Consider the following 16,251-nt stretch of genomic DNA (forward strand, 5'->3'; position numbering starts at 1 on the left):
CATTTTGATGTTCAACCCTTTTCTTAGCATTAAAACCAGAAAAGTACATTAGAAAGGTTTAAAAACGTTTAAATACATCTGATTAAAGCATTTTAAAATATAACTGAAACTGTATTAGACATACAGTAATTTCTCTTTTTTTTATTATAACAGGAGATGGAAAGTCATGTTACATGTGAACAATTGGAAATATTTACATTGCCAGAGTTAATATGTGCACAAGCAGAGTGGGGTTTGCTTAAGGTTTATTACTTGTAATTGTACACTTTCCTCAGTGACTACTTTCAACGAGTGAAATAGTAGAATTCAGTCACCTCAAACACATAGTAGGTTATGGAACATGTAATACCCCTCAATAATCTCGCTAAACTTCTGTTACACTAGGATCTAATCATTCTAAATAGGTACAGATTATAGACTGAACGAAGTGCCTGTGTGGAAAACAAAGATCTAGATGGTGTACTTGGGGTGGATGTGATCACATGCTTCGCCCCAAGAGCTCATATGACCAATTATGTTCTTTTATTCTGACTTAAAGGAAAAGTTTTATTATGTGGGATACACGTTTAAACCTCCTGAGTGTATGGCCAAGAGTTCAAACTTGAATATTTTATACTAAGACATAATTGCAGAATATATTCAAAGTGCTGTTCATTGGGGATGTCATTAAAAGCTCCGTTCTCTTTGGTCAAATTGAAACCACTGACTCAGCAAACGTGTTACGGAATAAAAAACAGAGCAGTAGATCTAAAGTCAGGTCATTTAGAAGCTTGCTCTTTGTCCATAGTTTTTTTTTTTTGGTCTGTGTTGACTTTAAAACTAATAGTAGGGGGGGTCCGGTCGTCCGACAAACGTTTAAAAAGCAGCTGTTTCATTTTGAGTTAAAAGGGAAAGTAAACTTGCAAGCTAAGCATAACAACTGTCCTCTCGGAGTGAAATTAGTTCTGCACAATGATCAGCCAGAGGCAGACTGTAGGCTTCCTTCTCTTTATGGCCTCACTGCACGGTCAGCTAGAGACCAAATGACACCATGACGTGACTATTTCTCAGTTGCATTACAGCGTTTCTCAGATCAGAAATTAAATTCTCAAAACTACTTGTTCAACCTCCACATCACGTATTCACTTGTGCTCATCCTAAACACAATTTCCCGTCGCTTTGAACAAAGTCATTTAAAACCTGCTTTCAGAATCTGTTTCCATTTCTATTACATTTTTTTATTTAAGTTGTTTTGAAGCATTTGTCAAATCATCCTTAATATCTGCAAAACAGTAAGTGCATTTCTCAAAACAATTTCTACAAGCAGCACAATACATTAGATTTCTTGCAAAAGCCTGTACTTTTCTGAAAATCCTTAGTTCTTTTTCTCCAAAGTAAGTATTTGTGTCAATCAACATCTCATTCCCATCAAAATGAAAAGTCCCATTGTCATTGTTCACAAACAAGATCATCAAAATGTTTCGTCGTGTTGTCAGTATGTCAAGTCAAGTCAAGTTTATTTGTATAGCGCTTTTCACAACAGACATTGTCTCAAAGCAGCTTTACAGAAAACAACAGTGAAGGTGAATGGTGTGCGTTTGTCCCTGATGAGCAGCCGTGGCGACAGTGGCAAGGAGAAACTCCCTTAGATGATATGAGGAAGAAACCTTGAGAGGAACCAGACTCAAAGGGGAACCCATCCTCATATGGGTGACATCAAAAGTTTGGTCATAAATCTTTCAACAATACAGAACAATTTGTGATCATCATAGATCCAGCATCAGCTTCTCCATGCCAGGGCCTTTATACACTCGGCATCTACTTCTCCATGATCATCCATAGGTCCATAATCTTCACGAGGTGGGACGTGACTGGAGCTGGCCAAACCTCAGGATGCCTCGGGATGAGGAGAGAAAGAGAAGCAGTGGAGAGGAATTAGCGTAGCTGCTGTTCATGATATTAACAGCACAAGTTGATAATGTGCATGTAATCATATATTCTGGAGCACAAGGTTGTGATGTGATGTGTGTGATGTGTGTTATGTGTAGGCTTTGCTAAAAAGATATGTTTTTAATCTACACTTAAACTGGGAGAGTGTATCTGAACCCCGAACACTGTCAGGAAGACTATTCCAGAGTTTAGGAGCTAAATGTGAAAATGCTCTACCGCCTTTAGTGGACTTTGCTATTCTAGGAACTACTAGAAGCCCAGAGTTTTGAGATCTCAGGGAGCGTGACGGATTGTAGCGTGTTAAAAGACTGGATAGATACATGGGAGCCAAACCATTTAGTGCTTTATAAGTGAGTAGCAGTAGTTTGTAGTCTATTCGAAACTTAATAGGAAGCCAATGTAGGGACGATAAGATTGGGGTTATATGATCGTATTTTCTTGACCTAGTAAGAACTCTTGCTGCGGCATTCTGAACTAACTGAAGCTTGTTTATTAATGATGCAGGACATCCACGGCCAGAGTTCCAGGATTTCTTGATATAAACTACGGTTTGGATTGTAGTGATTAAAAATGCACAAAATTTGACTTACTTTTGTTTGGCATCTATGAATTTCCTTCATTAGTGACATTCAAGATTCATCTGCCCAATTCATCAATTCAAGTCAAATTTACAAAAAAAAGTTTAATAGAAATTTTTGATGACAGATGATGACAGCTGGTTTCACCATTTAGCATTCAATGACTTATGCAGTGAACTGATGCTGAAATGTTTTGGGGTTAAAACTTTTCAGGTAAACCAGTGTATTTTGATCAACATGAACATAAACAACTGATAATGTAGGAAACAGCAGACCCTTGTACACAATCCATTAAATGAATGTACTAAAGCATTCGCAATTCGATCAAAGCAACGAGAAATGTTCTTATGATGTGCAAGTGTGACTGAATGATGTGGAGGTTGAACCAGTAGTTTTAAGAATTTCATTTCTGATCTGAGAAACACGTTGAAGCAACTGAGAAAAACTGTAATTGTAGTAGTAGTAAATGGTGAGGTCACAGGCCAGGGAAAAAGAAAGAAAAACTTCAGTGCTATTTTTTTCCTATTGCATAAGCTGGATGATGAACATTGAGTCAGCTCTTCTGCAAGCCCATTACCCTATTAGTCCTCCTGGGACTTCTCTAAATTCTGTTGATTTACTGTGTGTTTGCAGGCTAAGGCAGACCAACATATGCATCAAGAGAGATTGGAGTCGCAGGAGCAAGAACACAAAGCAAGCCTGCTTGCTCTGGAGGAGAAGACCCGAGATGGGGAAACCCAGGTCAAAGACCTTAAAGAGACCATTTTTGAGCTGGAGGACCAGGTGGAGCAGCAGCGGGCAGTTCAGTTACACACCAACCAGATCATCCTTGACTTAGAGAGTATGACAAGCACCTCTTTTACCTTTGTCTTTTTTGCACCTTGTTTTTTTTCCACTTTGTTTTTTTTCTAGCTCCGGCAAAACCATGAATATATTAATCCTTTCTTCCTGCCCCATTTCTCCTGCTGACTGGAGGCTGTAATGGGCATAGCTTTCTCTTAGTCATGTTTAACACACTGTAACTGCTGAAATAAATTGCCTCAGTGAGGCAGTAGCTCAAAGATGGACACACTGGGTTCAGTAGACTTGATGGCCTGAACTCTCACTGTCATTGTCCTTAATAAAGCCATCTATACCAACTCATTTGTATGGCAAGCTTGAATATAATACCCCCTTTATATAAGCAAACTAACACAGAATAGCTCAAAATCTTTCTTGCCGTTTAAGAAATGTGCTGACTGTGTAACCCAACCTAGAGTTTAAAACAAATAGCATCTGCTTTGCTCCCCAAGCAATATTTTGCAACCTCCAGCACAGTCATTATCGGTGTCTCAGTGCTGCGTATCTCAACACTGTCATTTTCCAGCCATTATATCACATGAAAGCTTTATTTTATGATTGCACGGTTGAAGTAAACTCAACGTTCTTATATTGGTTTCCATTTTACAGGTGAAATCAAGCGGCTGGAGGAGCACAAGACTGAGCAGGACAAACAGTTAAAAGCCATGAGCAAACAGATGAAGGTCGGTATTTTCAGCATATTTATAGCTCAGTATTCATAAGAATCCCAGACGATAGATAGATAGATAGATAGATAGATAGATAGATAGATAGATAGATAGATAGATAGATAGATAGATAGATAGATAGATAGATAGATAGATAGATAGATAGATAGATAGATTGAGTGAGTGAGTGAGTGAGTGAGTGAGTGAGTGAGTGAGTGAGTGAGTGAGTGAGTGAGTACATAAAGTATTTTTCTGACTATAAGCAGCTACTGTTTTTCCTACGTTTTGGATGGATGGATGGATGGATGGGTAGACAGACAGACAGACAGACATCATTCAAACTGTGTTCACTTTTAACATTCCATCACGTAGATTAAATTGCAGGATTCCAATTATCAGCAGTCGTGGTGCTTCCCATTATTTTTCCTACAGATTCCATCATGAACCTTCCCAGTAACAGCATCCTACTGTCATGCATATAACACTAACCAGTCTATAGCCAAATTTTATTCACTTTATTTCAGCTACTGTACATGTATTCAACTGTCTAATTAAACGTGGCTGTACGATTGCATCAACATGGAGGAGCGAATGACAATAATGATATTGTTAAGAACAACTTCACCTTGACTCAATGTTTAAACCTCTTTCGTTTTTGCCTTAAATTGCTTGAAAATCAGATACCAGTGCAGACACTGTCTTGGCCTCTGCTTTATACAGTATTCACTAGCAGCTTTGTCAGGTGTCACTTTTGTTAAACATTCATAAAGAATACTGATAAACTCTACATTGACATATTGCATGCCAGACTGCAGTGTTATTACTCATCAATCAAAAAGGACTCATAGAAGTGTGTACAGTAATAAGCCGTGACATATTGTAGAGTGCCGAGGTCCCCTGGTGGTCTAGAGGTTAAGATGCAGCGCTCTCACCGCTGCGACCCGGGTTCGATCCCCAGTCAGGGAACCATCCCCAGCCACTCTCAGTGCCGGTCCCAAGCCCGGATAAATTGGGGAGGGTTGCGTTAGGAAGGGCATCCAGCGTAAAACGTGCCAAATCAAACGTGCGGAGGATCCGCTGTGGCGACCCCTAACGGGAGAAGCCGAAAGAAAGTATATATATTGTAGAGTGCCGATTTGATCTTATCGTGTTGCTACAGTATGTGTGTGCATGTGTATGTTTAAGGATGAGACACAGGAATGGCAGCGTTTTCAGGCCGACTTGCAGACGGCTGTGGTCGTAGCGAATGACATAAAGGTGGAGGCGCAGCAGGAGGTGCGGACACTGCGCAGACGACTGCAGGAGGAACAGGAGCACAGTGCCAGGCTGGCTGCCGAACTTGAGCACATACAGGGGGCCAGGTACAGTAAAACTCACAAATAGATCTCAACTCAGCATCTCCAGTCAACTACAGTCTTACTGTGTATGTCTTTTAACACATACATTCTGATTTGGACGTACTGTCTGTCTTCTAGGCTGGTGTATTTATATGATTATATATAGCGATTCATTCAATAGCAGTTCATTTCTGACCTCGAATCTTTCACTAATTCTGACATTCTAGTACCAATGACTTCCTTGTCCTTAAGTCATATTCAGTTAAAAAACTTTAAGGCTTTACAGCATATTTCCAGGGACTTCGACTAAACTCTACAGACCAACACCAAATTTGACAGGAAATGCTGCTTTTATAAACTATGCTCCTATAAAATCCTGTCCTGTCCTGTTTCAGCTTCTTAAGGCAACACTGTTTGAAAACTGCTCTATTAAAGCATATCCTGCTTGCTTCGGTCACTTACTTCATATGTGCATAAAGTTTGTAAAAAAAAAAGTTAACTGGTAAGATTTGAAGATTTAGTATTACAGTTTTCCTCATTTGCTGTGGAGCGTTTCTCAGATCAGAAACAAAATCCAACTTGTCCAACCTTCAAATCTCGCAGTCACTTGAGCACATCATAATCGCAATTCGCTCGTTGCTTTGAACAAACTGCGAGCACTTTAAAACATTTGTTTATTTATATTGCGTACAATCCTCCACTGTTTCCTACATTATCATGTTGTTTGTCATGTTGATCAAAATATATTATACTAGTCCTCCCTAAACAAAAAAAAAAACCTAAATAAAAAAAAACTAAACAAAAAAAACAAATCTCGTCATTAGTTTATTAAATAGAATAGTTTTTTTTTGTAAATGTGTCTTGGAATGATGAATTGTGCAGATGAACCTTGAATGTTACTAATGAAGGCAGGCGTACGGCATCGAGGTCGACCAATGATCAACTGGTTCTCTAAAATAGGTCAAAGGTGAATCTTTTGAACCTTCATTTGGTGAGCGTCTACAGGCAAAACACACAATTACAATTTCTGAAAATGGATGAACAAACAGGAAACGGGCAAACAATGGTAAAGTAGAGTGAAAGTGTAAATCCTGTCCGGTCTCTTGCAATCAATATCCCACATACAGTAATGTGTACATTTGTGCTGTTGAAATTCTTTGTAGGCTTTTGCATGTGTTTGGACAAATTGTTTTGACAAACGCACTTAGTGGTTTGCAAATATTGTGATTCGAGAAATGCTCCACAGCAACTGAGAGAAAACTGTAGGCATTGCTTTATATGCAAAGGAAATCATCGGATATATCATACATTTGTCATTCACTGTTGTTTTAGATTATCTTTTTTTTTTAATGTATGTATTTACCCATATTTTTTCATAGCTAATATAAAGACATGTGTCCTAAAACTCACGTTTTGCTTGTCACGTGCACACATCTGCACTTAAATACAGGGAAAGCTGACATTCGTATAAAAAAAACACGCAGGCAGATTGGGGGCCTGCATTAAACTCCATAATAAATTAGACTAGGCTGAGCGTCAGCATGGGAGACAAGTCTGTGTATGAGTGGTCCCGAAGTGTGTGTCCCGCTCCCCGCTGTGTGTCCTCGCCTATCCTGTCGGATGTTTTTTTTTTTTATTAACGCGTCTCCTGCATGGGTCTGCTGAACAATAGCAATTTGATTTCACTTTATTTCACCGTAACCAGCTGCTCCACTCTTTGATTTCCTGTTGCATTTCCTGCAGGTTTCATTACGAGCGGGTGCAGTCAGGTACGCTTTATTGAACACTGATCTAAGAGTCGATTCTACATTGTGATCTTTCTTTCAGGTTTGCTCCAGATAAGTATAGCTAGATCAGTATTTAATAAACACACCTTGGCTTTTAGGACAGTAAGTCAAGCAGAACCAGCAATGTCTTTAACGGTATGCGCATGCTGAGAAAAACTGTAGTGACCATACCTTTTTGTAGGCTTTTGGGTTGTCAGATCATTAAAAGATCTGCACATACCTGTATTTTACCCCCCACTGCACCCAAACGGACTAGCCGATGTACCTCGCTATCCCCTCTTCCTCAGACGCTCCCTGAGGTCGCTCTCTAAAGGATTTTCCTCAGACATGGCCACCTTTATATAACACCCAGGTGAGTGTACTGCTAGTGACAGCCAAGCTCTTGAGTTAAATGAGTAGTGAATGGATGGATCTACCAGAGTGGAAGAATTAATGATTGTATTTAAGAGCTTGTGTGCTGATCTTATTGCCTCCTGCCTCTGGCCATAATGTCTGAATGGATGTTCTTTCTGTCCTTTTGAATGTGCTTTAGATTTGTTTGTTTGTTTGTTTGCTTTGCCTTGTTCAGTGTGCTTGTGATTCCTTTTTTCCACTTCTTGGTATTTGGCGCCACCAGCGGTTCGTGGCAGTTACTGCACTCTATGAACTTTTTCCAGAACGCTTGAATTAAATAAAAAAAAAGAAATCTTTCGTCTTTGATTAGGTTGCCTGTGTAGTTTGCAGAATTCGTGTAGGTCAAACACGGCGCTAACGTGCATTTCAGACGTGCATGATAACATGATAATGGAATGAGCATCTATGTGACCATTCGTAATGGCAGAAGGTGTTTTTATTTATTTGTTCATTATTTTTAAAATAAGGTTAATTTTCGAGATTTCCGCTCATTCTGACGTCTTTTTCTTTTTCTCTTTTGTGTTTCAGAATCACTGCTGGATCAGCGTTTGAGAGCACCAAGACGGCAGTGGAGGGATGATAAAGAATCATACACTCAGATGACCAGATGACAGTATTATAATATATGTATATATGTGTGTGTGTGTGTGTATGTGTGTGTATGTGTGTGTGTGTGTGTGTGTGTATATATCAGTATTGTGAATCTTTAACTACATAACAGAAAGTATCATTACATTCATACGCATAAAAAAACAAATTTAAGAATTGATTTACATAAAACAAGGCAGGAAGTCGGACCGCACATATTTCAGATTTACTTTTTAAACCATATGAATACTATAATACTGTACTTCACCTTCTATAACACTGTAATTCACCTTCTATAATACTGTAATTCACCTTCTTCTGCTTGACAATTTGGCTTAGCTTGAGCTGAACAGTGAATAAATCTAATAATGAACAAATATTACACGTTGTATTTTTCAGGGATGATAGAGGAGCCAAAATAAACATTTACAATGCAGGTTACACTCGTTAGCCTCTTAAACCAGCACTTTCTGTGTGTGCGTGTTGGAAGAGATGGAGTGCGGAGTGTATTTTTCCCCGACGGTTTGCTCAACTTCTAAAATCATATACTTTGCTTTAAACGACTGAGTCACTGTAATCACTGCTTGATTTTTGCCTTGATTTTACTGTTCATGCTTTCTCTGAGTGTTTACATAAATATGGATTCGCCCTATACATCATCAAGATGTAAAGTATTTCACAGCTTTATTGTAGATTTTCAGGACGGCACATCAATTGGTGTCGTGTTTGATCGTCACCACTAGATGGCGTAACGAGATTTGATTTAAATCGGTTGGTCATTTAATTTTTTTTTTTAGCTTACAGGAAAAACGTATTGCAATTTTTTAAATGAGGATTTTCGTCCTTTAATGGATTAAATCACTGCCGTTTTGAATATCTCAGGTTTTACTAAGCCATGTCTGCTCAATTTTTGGACCCACTGCTATGATTCTGTGATGTGACTGTACCAGATTAACGATTGTACAATCATTGAGAGAAAGCATTTCAAAATCCCTGATTGTGCAAAGCTTTAATTTATTCTTGTTTTAAAACCAGTATTTGACGGTGACCCTGTTCACAGAGGACAAAAAATGCTGTTTACTCAGAACAAGGTTATTAATGTATGATTATTTACCTTTTGTCTAGATTGTTAACAAATCGGATGATAATAAAACTTTTTGTTATGGTTCTATACATGTCTCTGCGTATTTTTTTTTTTTTTTTTTGTACACTTCCTCTGAGGTTTGCTGTTTTCTTTCCCATGTTTCAGCACTTTCATTCACAGGAAGCCATATGTGATTGTAATATAGGGGGCCAGTTAAGAAAGTTGATAAAGTTTAAACATTTTTGTGATTAATAATAAGTGTGCATGCATGCAGCTTGGAAATATTACTCAATGTCCAAACTATTTTGATCGTAGTTCAGTTTAAGCAGCAGCATTCCTTCCATGATCCAGAAGCTTCCACTTTGTATTTTTGTGATTGACAGGTCACGATCGGAGGAAGGAAATCTCTCCGACTCAGACAGCAGTCCTCAGTGGTGTGCAATTGCTATGACCCAGAACGCACCTGGTAGCGAGAGTGAAAGCAGCACACCTTCGGATCCAGGGGCCACTGTCAAATCCCTCATCAGGTCCTTTGACACAGCCGTCAAGAGTGAGGACTCCTATTTATAATTGTTTCCATCTTTCCTAAGTTTGCGAATATTTGCTCGTGATCTTTTGTTAACTTTATCAGCAGGACAGAGCTGCGTGAGTTCCTTCTCAAAACATCTGAATCATTTTGAACTCGATCTATCACTCAAGAGCAACTGACTGAATCCAGCTTTTTTTTATGAAACTCTGTGTAGGGGGAAATGAGAACTGTTGTGGGTAATTTTGAAAAGATAAGCACGTTAGATTGGAGAGTTTATTTAATGTTCTTGTGATAATAAGACAAGGAGACTCGTTATTGATGGTTGTAACAATTCATCAGAGGCGTGTAATCATGGCACTTTTACAATGGTCTCATGAAACATGGTCCAAATGGCTGTCTGGCTGCGTTTATCCGGCCATAAATCAGCGCTGCTGTTCAGGACAGAGGCTCCGCACGACTTATGGCGACATAAAACCTGGATTTCTATACTGTACATTTGATCTAAACTATTTTTTTACCATTTTTTAAGATGGACCTACCAGTACAATGCAGATGTCTGGGTCTCCCAGAAGCCCCCTGAGTGGAATTCCGGTCCGAACTGCAGCTGTGTCACCCATACAGGTGCCACAAAATCCCTTAGTACATAACTCTGTGTGTGTGTGTGTGTGTGTGTGTGTGTGTGTGTGTGTGTGTGTGTGTGTGTGTGTGTACTGTTGAGACAGCGTCTGTATTTGGTGTAGACTTGTTGTTAGTGTGTGTGTGTGTGTGTGTGTGTGTGTGTGTGTGTGTGTTTGAGAGAGAGAGAGAGAGAGAGAGAGTGTGTGTGTGTGTGTGTGTGTGTGTGTGTGTGTGTGTGAGATAGAGTGTGTGTGTGTGTGTGTGTGTGTGTGTGTGTGTGTGTGTGTGTGTGTGTATACGTGTTTGTTTGAGAAAAATGATGTGTGTGTGTGTATACCATTGAAACAGCGTCATTTGTTTTTTTGGCCGACTTATTTTGTGTGTGTGTGTGTGTGTGTGTGTGTGTGTGTGTGTGTGTGTGTGTGTGTGTGTGTGTGTGTGTGTGTGTGTTTGAGAGAAATAAAGAGTGTGTGTGTGTGTACCATTGAGACAGCGTCATTTGTTTTTTTGGTGGACTTATTTTGTGTGTGTGTGTGTGTGTGTGTGTGTGTGTGTGTGTGTGTGTGTGTGTGTGTGTGTGTGTCTGAGAGAGAGTGTGTGTACCATTGAGACAGCATCATCTTTATTTGTGGTGGACATATTTTGTGTTTGTGTGTGTATGTGTGTGTGTGTGTGTGTGTGTGTGTGTGTGTGTGTGTGTGTGTGTGTGTGTGTGTGTGTGTGAGTGTGAGAGAGAAAGAGTGTGTGTACCATTAAGACAGCATCATCTGTATTTGTGGTGGACAGATTTTTGTGTGTGTGTGTGTACGTGTACTATCGCAGACAGTGTCATCTGTATGTGTGGTGGATGTCTTTTCTGTGTGTTTGTTTGTGTGTGTGTGTGTGTGTGTGTGTGTGTGTGTGTGTGTGTGTGTGTGTGTGTGTGTGTGTGTGTTAAATTACTAAATGAAATATCATTTGCTTTAAAACAGAGGCCTTCATGTATCAAGCCTCTGTCTAAAGCCCTGGAAAGAAGAATCAACTTTGTGGATTCCTCTCACTCAGGTACTAATAAAGCTTTTACCCCACAGCACTGTCGGCATAGGAATTCTTACCTGTGATTGGTCAGGAGGTGTTAATTAATATTCCACAACAGCACCGAACATGCCGTTATTGATATGGTGACCTTTTCTGTAAGGATGAATTTTATTTATGAAAGAAGTCATCAATTTGAGCAAGAGAGCGCTTGTGCTTTGTTGTTGTTGTTTTCTGTAATATGATAAATATTACACTGTGTTATGTAATGTTATTAATAAAAAAGAAAATCAAAAAGGCCATCTTCTCGGTGTCTGGCCGGTCCCCACACCAGCCCGGCATTGATTATTTCCCTGTATTAATCCCTACACAACGCTCAGCTTAATTGGGCAGTGTCTAGTGTGCTTGACATATCACCCACTTTAGCAGGCAATTCGAGATGTGACTCATTCTCAGTTGTCTTTCCTCACGTGGTACTTCCATACTGTAAAACGCAGTAGAAGTAGACCATCGCTCCGAACTTCAAATGAAATCACAGCACCGTGATACAGAAACGTGTCATGAGGGTGTGTCGAAGCATCACTGGAACAAACGCGATGGGAATTTCGAAACAATTTTGTTTTGCCTTTTTTGGTGCGTTTGTCTAATTGAGCTTTTCGTTCTGTTCTGCATGTGTACCTCCTGTCTGCGTCCCCTTTATCGTTTTCAGTTGATGAGTTGAAGCCTTCGTCTCTGATGAGAAAGAGTCCATCCCTCGAGTCAGTCGTCAAGACTCCAGCTGTGCTGAGCGGCAGAACATCCTCATTCACGTACAGCCGGGCCAACAGTAAGCTCAAGTAAGCAGGCCACACACACACACACGCACGCACGCACGCACGCACGCACGCACGCACGCACGCACGCACACACAGTGTGAATGCAGATATTCACACACCAAAACTGTAAACTGTATAGCACAGAGCTGCTAAATTAGCTTCTTATTGCACTCTGATTCTCATTGTAATTACACGTCCTATTATCCACTAAAAGTAAAAAAAAAAGAAAAAAAAAATCAGCATTACAGCATTTTCCAGAAGTTCAGCATCTACTATCAAGGTTATTATATTGATTATTAAATCATATCGAATTACTCACTAAAATAATCCAAGCAATTCAGAATTTTTGAATGTTACAGGATACTAATGTGACAGTATATAAAATATACCATGTTATATTAATATATATTTAATATAACATAGGATTATTTTCACATTATCGTTATCATTAGCTTATTCGGTCGCTCACACCTCACCGATAACGACTTTCATTCAGTTCAGTCAAAAATCTGTGATTAAACTGTGATTCCTAGGAGCAATGACCGTGGTGTCCTGCACACTTCCCATAAAATCACACATACTTAGAATATTCCATCCTGTTTGTTTTCATTTACATCAGAGGCAGAAGTTGGCACAGAGGGCGTCCATACTCCTTAAAGCAAACTTTATAACTTAAAAGTGAGTGCACCCCTCACATTTCAGCAACCATTCTTTATTCAACAAGTTTATCTTCTCAAGGGACAATATTTTAGAAATGAAACTCGGATCTATTTTAGAGTAGTCAATGTGCAGCTCGTAGAGAGTATTGATTTACTGTCCTCTAAAAATAACTCAACATACAGACGATATTGTTTAAATAATTCCCAACAAAAGTGGGTACACCCTCAGTGATAACAGCTGTATGTCGTGTAACCAGGCAAAGCCACATGTTCATCATGTTCTTGTTTTTGTCAGGTTTGTGTGAGTGTATATATATATATATAGTGTATAAACATGTGTACAACACATTTTTATATTCGACACACAAACACATACACACACACACATACACACACACAGACTCAAAAATGTTTAAACATTTAAATAAACTTCCTTTAAGCGCAAATAAACATTCAAAGATGTGGTGTGAATGACAGTGTGTGTGTTTGTGTGTGTGTGTGTCCCTGGTGTCAGTGTGGAAAGAACAGACCCTTTGGCCGCTCTGGCGCGGGAGTACGGGGGATCTAAGAGGAACGCTCTACTGAAGTGGTGCCAGAAGAAAACGGAAGGCTATCCGGTAAGAAGCACAAGCTATAACCTTCTCCCCTCGTATCACCCTTGCTTTCTTTCTTTCTCTTTCTCTCTCTCTCTCTCTCTCTCTCTCTCTCTCTCTCTCTCTCTCTCTTTCTCTCATTTTGTTCTAAGAACTGCTCACAGTCACATTCATGCAAAGCAGCTCACTGTCGATCACTTAGCCCTAAGAGCCCTAAGAGCTCAAGAGTGCAAGTCAAAACTCATGTGTGTGAAATGAGATACTGATGAGGATCATCAGATTGTTCTCGTGCTGCAGAACAAAGCCATTAACAACAGAAATTGTGTGAAATCGTTATCCACGTGCTTTAAAAGCCGAACCGCGTACACTTGCGAACCTTTAGGCCTAGAGTTTGCCAGCTGCACTGTTTCTGCACTTCCCAGTGTTTTAGGATTTGTTCCCATGACTCCTCGTGTGCTAATAGCCTCGATAAGGCCAAAAGGGGATTAGAGCCGAGACTCTAACGTCTTCACGTGTGAGAGCTAAAGCGCTTAGCTCCACTAATAGCCTCCTTTGGTAAACAAACATGCTTACGCTTTATGGTTACATGGGTGTGTGTTACAGTTTCTGCCCTTCTCATTTCCTTATGAATAACAAAGAATAACTGCTGTTCTTCTGAGAAAAACAAACCCGAGTTTGAAACGTTTAGTCATCTTTTGCTTCGCTCTGGTGATTCAGTTGTTTCATAATGTCCATTTACTGTAGCAGATGCCTTCACAAGACAAGCATGTGTTGATTAATATGTGGTTCACCGTGTGTTAATGAACACTATGGGAGATTTTCCCAGACAGGACACTCAGTGAAGAGTGAAGAGCTTAGTGTATCAACTTCCTGTTCTTTTACCTTGTCGCTCCTATAAAGAGGTAGTCGTCGGTCCTGCTGGCGCTGGAATGCAGTCAAAAAAGCTTATGATTAATAAACTTGGCTTATTAGTCGCCAGTGCAAATTTTTTCCACTTGTGGCTTTTGTAATTAAAGTCTTTCTCAGCATCCCGTTGGCAGTATCATGAAAGACAGAATTGCTTAACACTGAGAACAATGTGAAATACTAAACAGGAGGGTAAGAGACTAGACAGATGGCATATGTCCTAGTGAGTGTGTAGGTGTGAGTTGCTTCCTGTTGAATTTAAAAATACTGAAAAAAAAAAAATCTTTTTTTTTTTTTTTTTTTTTTTTTTTTACTGGCAGCTGGTAGAGGTTTCATGTACACATCCTCAATACAACTAATAATAAGTGCCATTATTCCCAGTTGGGGGAGGCAAAAAAGATAGCACCTTATTACATTAACCTTTCACTTTAATAAAGACCATCTGTTACAGTTGGCCCCATGTTCAGTCCATTTACAGCTATTCCTCTTCGAATGGCTAATTTGAGCATACATTTCAAATTAATGTCAAAAGGCACAGAGATGAGAAAGCCGAGATTAGGAATCCAGGGAACAGCCGTGGCCTCAGGCCGGCTCGCCTTCCACACTCGCCCGAACTCAACCAGCGCCGAGGAAAAGGTCAACGCATCGGTCCGTGATTCTGTCATAAGGGTCATTAGCCATAAGATTATTCCCTCGCACACTGACGCCCAAGAACAGTCCAGGGACTGGCACAGCTGCTAATTGTCATCTAACATGCAGAGATTGACAGCACAGCGCCGCTCTACGCTCTACCCTCTCCGGCGATCAACAATTACCAAGCGAGCGTGTGTGTGCATAGACAAAGGAGCCTTATTCAAATCATTTCCCCTTCCTCCTGTTGTCACAGTGGGGACAAGACGCAGACTGAGAGATGACACACTATCAGGTATATTTAATAACGCTCTACAAGATTCAATTTGCAATCGTTCCAGACAACGGTTCTACTGTGTCCTTTAACGTCCACTAGGTGGATCAGCCAAAATCAATTGCATATTAGGATTGCAAAATTCCAGGTATTTCTAAGACTGGAAACTTTTTATGAGAGTTAACAGGGAAATATAGGAATTAATAGAATCGAGAATTAACAGGAATTGATAGGAATAAACTGTATATTTACAGAATTGCAGGTAACAGGGAACTTACAAAAATCTTGGTTTAAAAAAAAAAAACACAGCACACTTACTGCAGGGCCACTGAGACCACACCCCCTACATGTACTGTGCGTTCTTCTATAACTGTTACGAGTCATAACAATACACGTAACAATTACATACACATAATTTCTTTAATCCTGCATGCAAAATAATGTAAAAAAAAAAAAAATGCCAACATTTTCATAATTTACATGAGTATTACTTAAATGTATCTTTAAAAACTTACAAATTAAAAAAAAATATATACAATTGTAAAGACCAATACACTAACAGAGCAGGCACTTAGGTGAGATCAATAAAAAAGACCACAATTTCAATTTGTCCCCTGGAGGGTTAAATCATTGGGTTTAATAGTAAAAAAAAAAGGACTTTTTAAAAATCTGTCCCCCAAATTTCAAATAAATTCCCTTAAATTTCTGGTAAGTTTCCAACTTGGGATATTTCCAAAATTCTCCAGATGAAATGTTCCACCTCTAATGTGTGTATGTTTGCACATAGTGTGCCCTGTGATGGAATTGCGTCTCATTCAGGGCCACATGCCCAGATCTTGAGAACCCTTTTATCAGAGTTCGGTTTATACTCAGTTGTAACATCATGCTCAGGAACTTGTAGACTCGACACTCTGCATAATGGAGGAATGGAGGAGGGTAATATGGTAATGTTCTTTTTTTTTTCTTCTCAGTAAAATACATTAGTCTGAGTGTCCAGGCATCATTAATC

General features: G+C 39.5%; 1 protein-coding gene across 9 annotated transcripts in view; it reads left to right on the plus strand.

The window, feature by feature from the left end:
* Positions 1 to 16,251, plus strand: part of specc1 (sperm antigen with calponin homology and coiled-coil domains 1) — a 100,265-nt gene that overhangs the window by 56,619 nt on the left and 27,395 nt on the right. For all 9 annotated transcript variants that reach the window (XM_083531783.1, XM_083531784.1, XM_083531785.1 and 6 more), the window contains 8 exons: positions 3,141 to 3,348; positions 3,957 to 4,030; positions 5,201 to 5,376; positions 9,588 to 9,754; positions 10,263 to 10,354; positions 11,323 to 11,395; positions 12,075 to 12,201; positions 13,354 to 13,456. In XM_083531783.1, the coding sequence (XP_083387909.1) occupies positions 3,141 to 3,348; positions 3,957 to 4,030; positions 5,201 to 5,376; positions 9,588 to 9,754; positions 10,263 to 10,354; positions 11,323 to 11,395; positions 12,075 to 12,201; positions 13,354 to 13,456 (1,020 nt within the window). The remainder of the gene's footprint in view (positions 1 to 3,140; positions 3,349 to 3,956; positions 4,031 to 5,200; positions 5,377 to 9,587; positions 9,755 to 10,262; positions 10,355 to 11,322; positions 11,396 to 12,074; positions 12,202 to 13,353; positions 13,457 to 16,251) is intronic.

The sequence above is a fragment of the Silurus aristotelis genome (genome assembly GCF_946808225.1).
Source record: "Silurus aristotelis genome assembly, chromosome: 26".
In the NCBI taxonomy this organism is placed as follows: Eukaryota; Metazoa; Chordata; class Actinopteri; order Siluriformes; family Siluridae; genus Silurus; species Silurus aristotelis.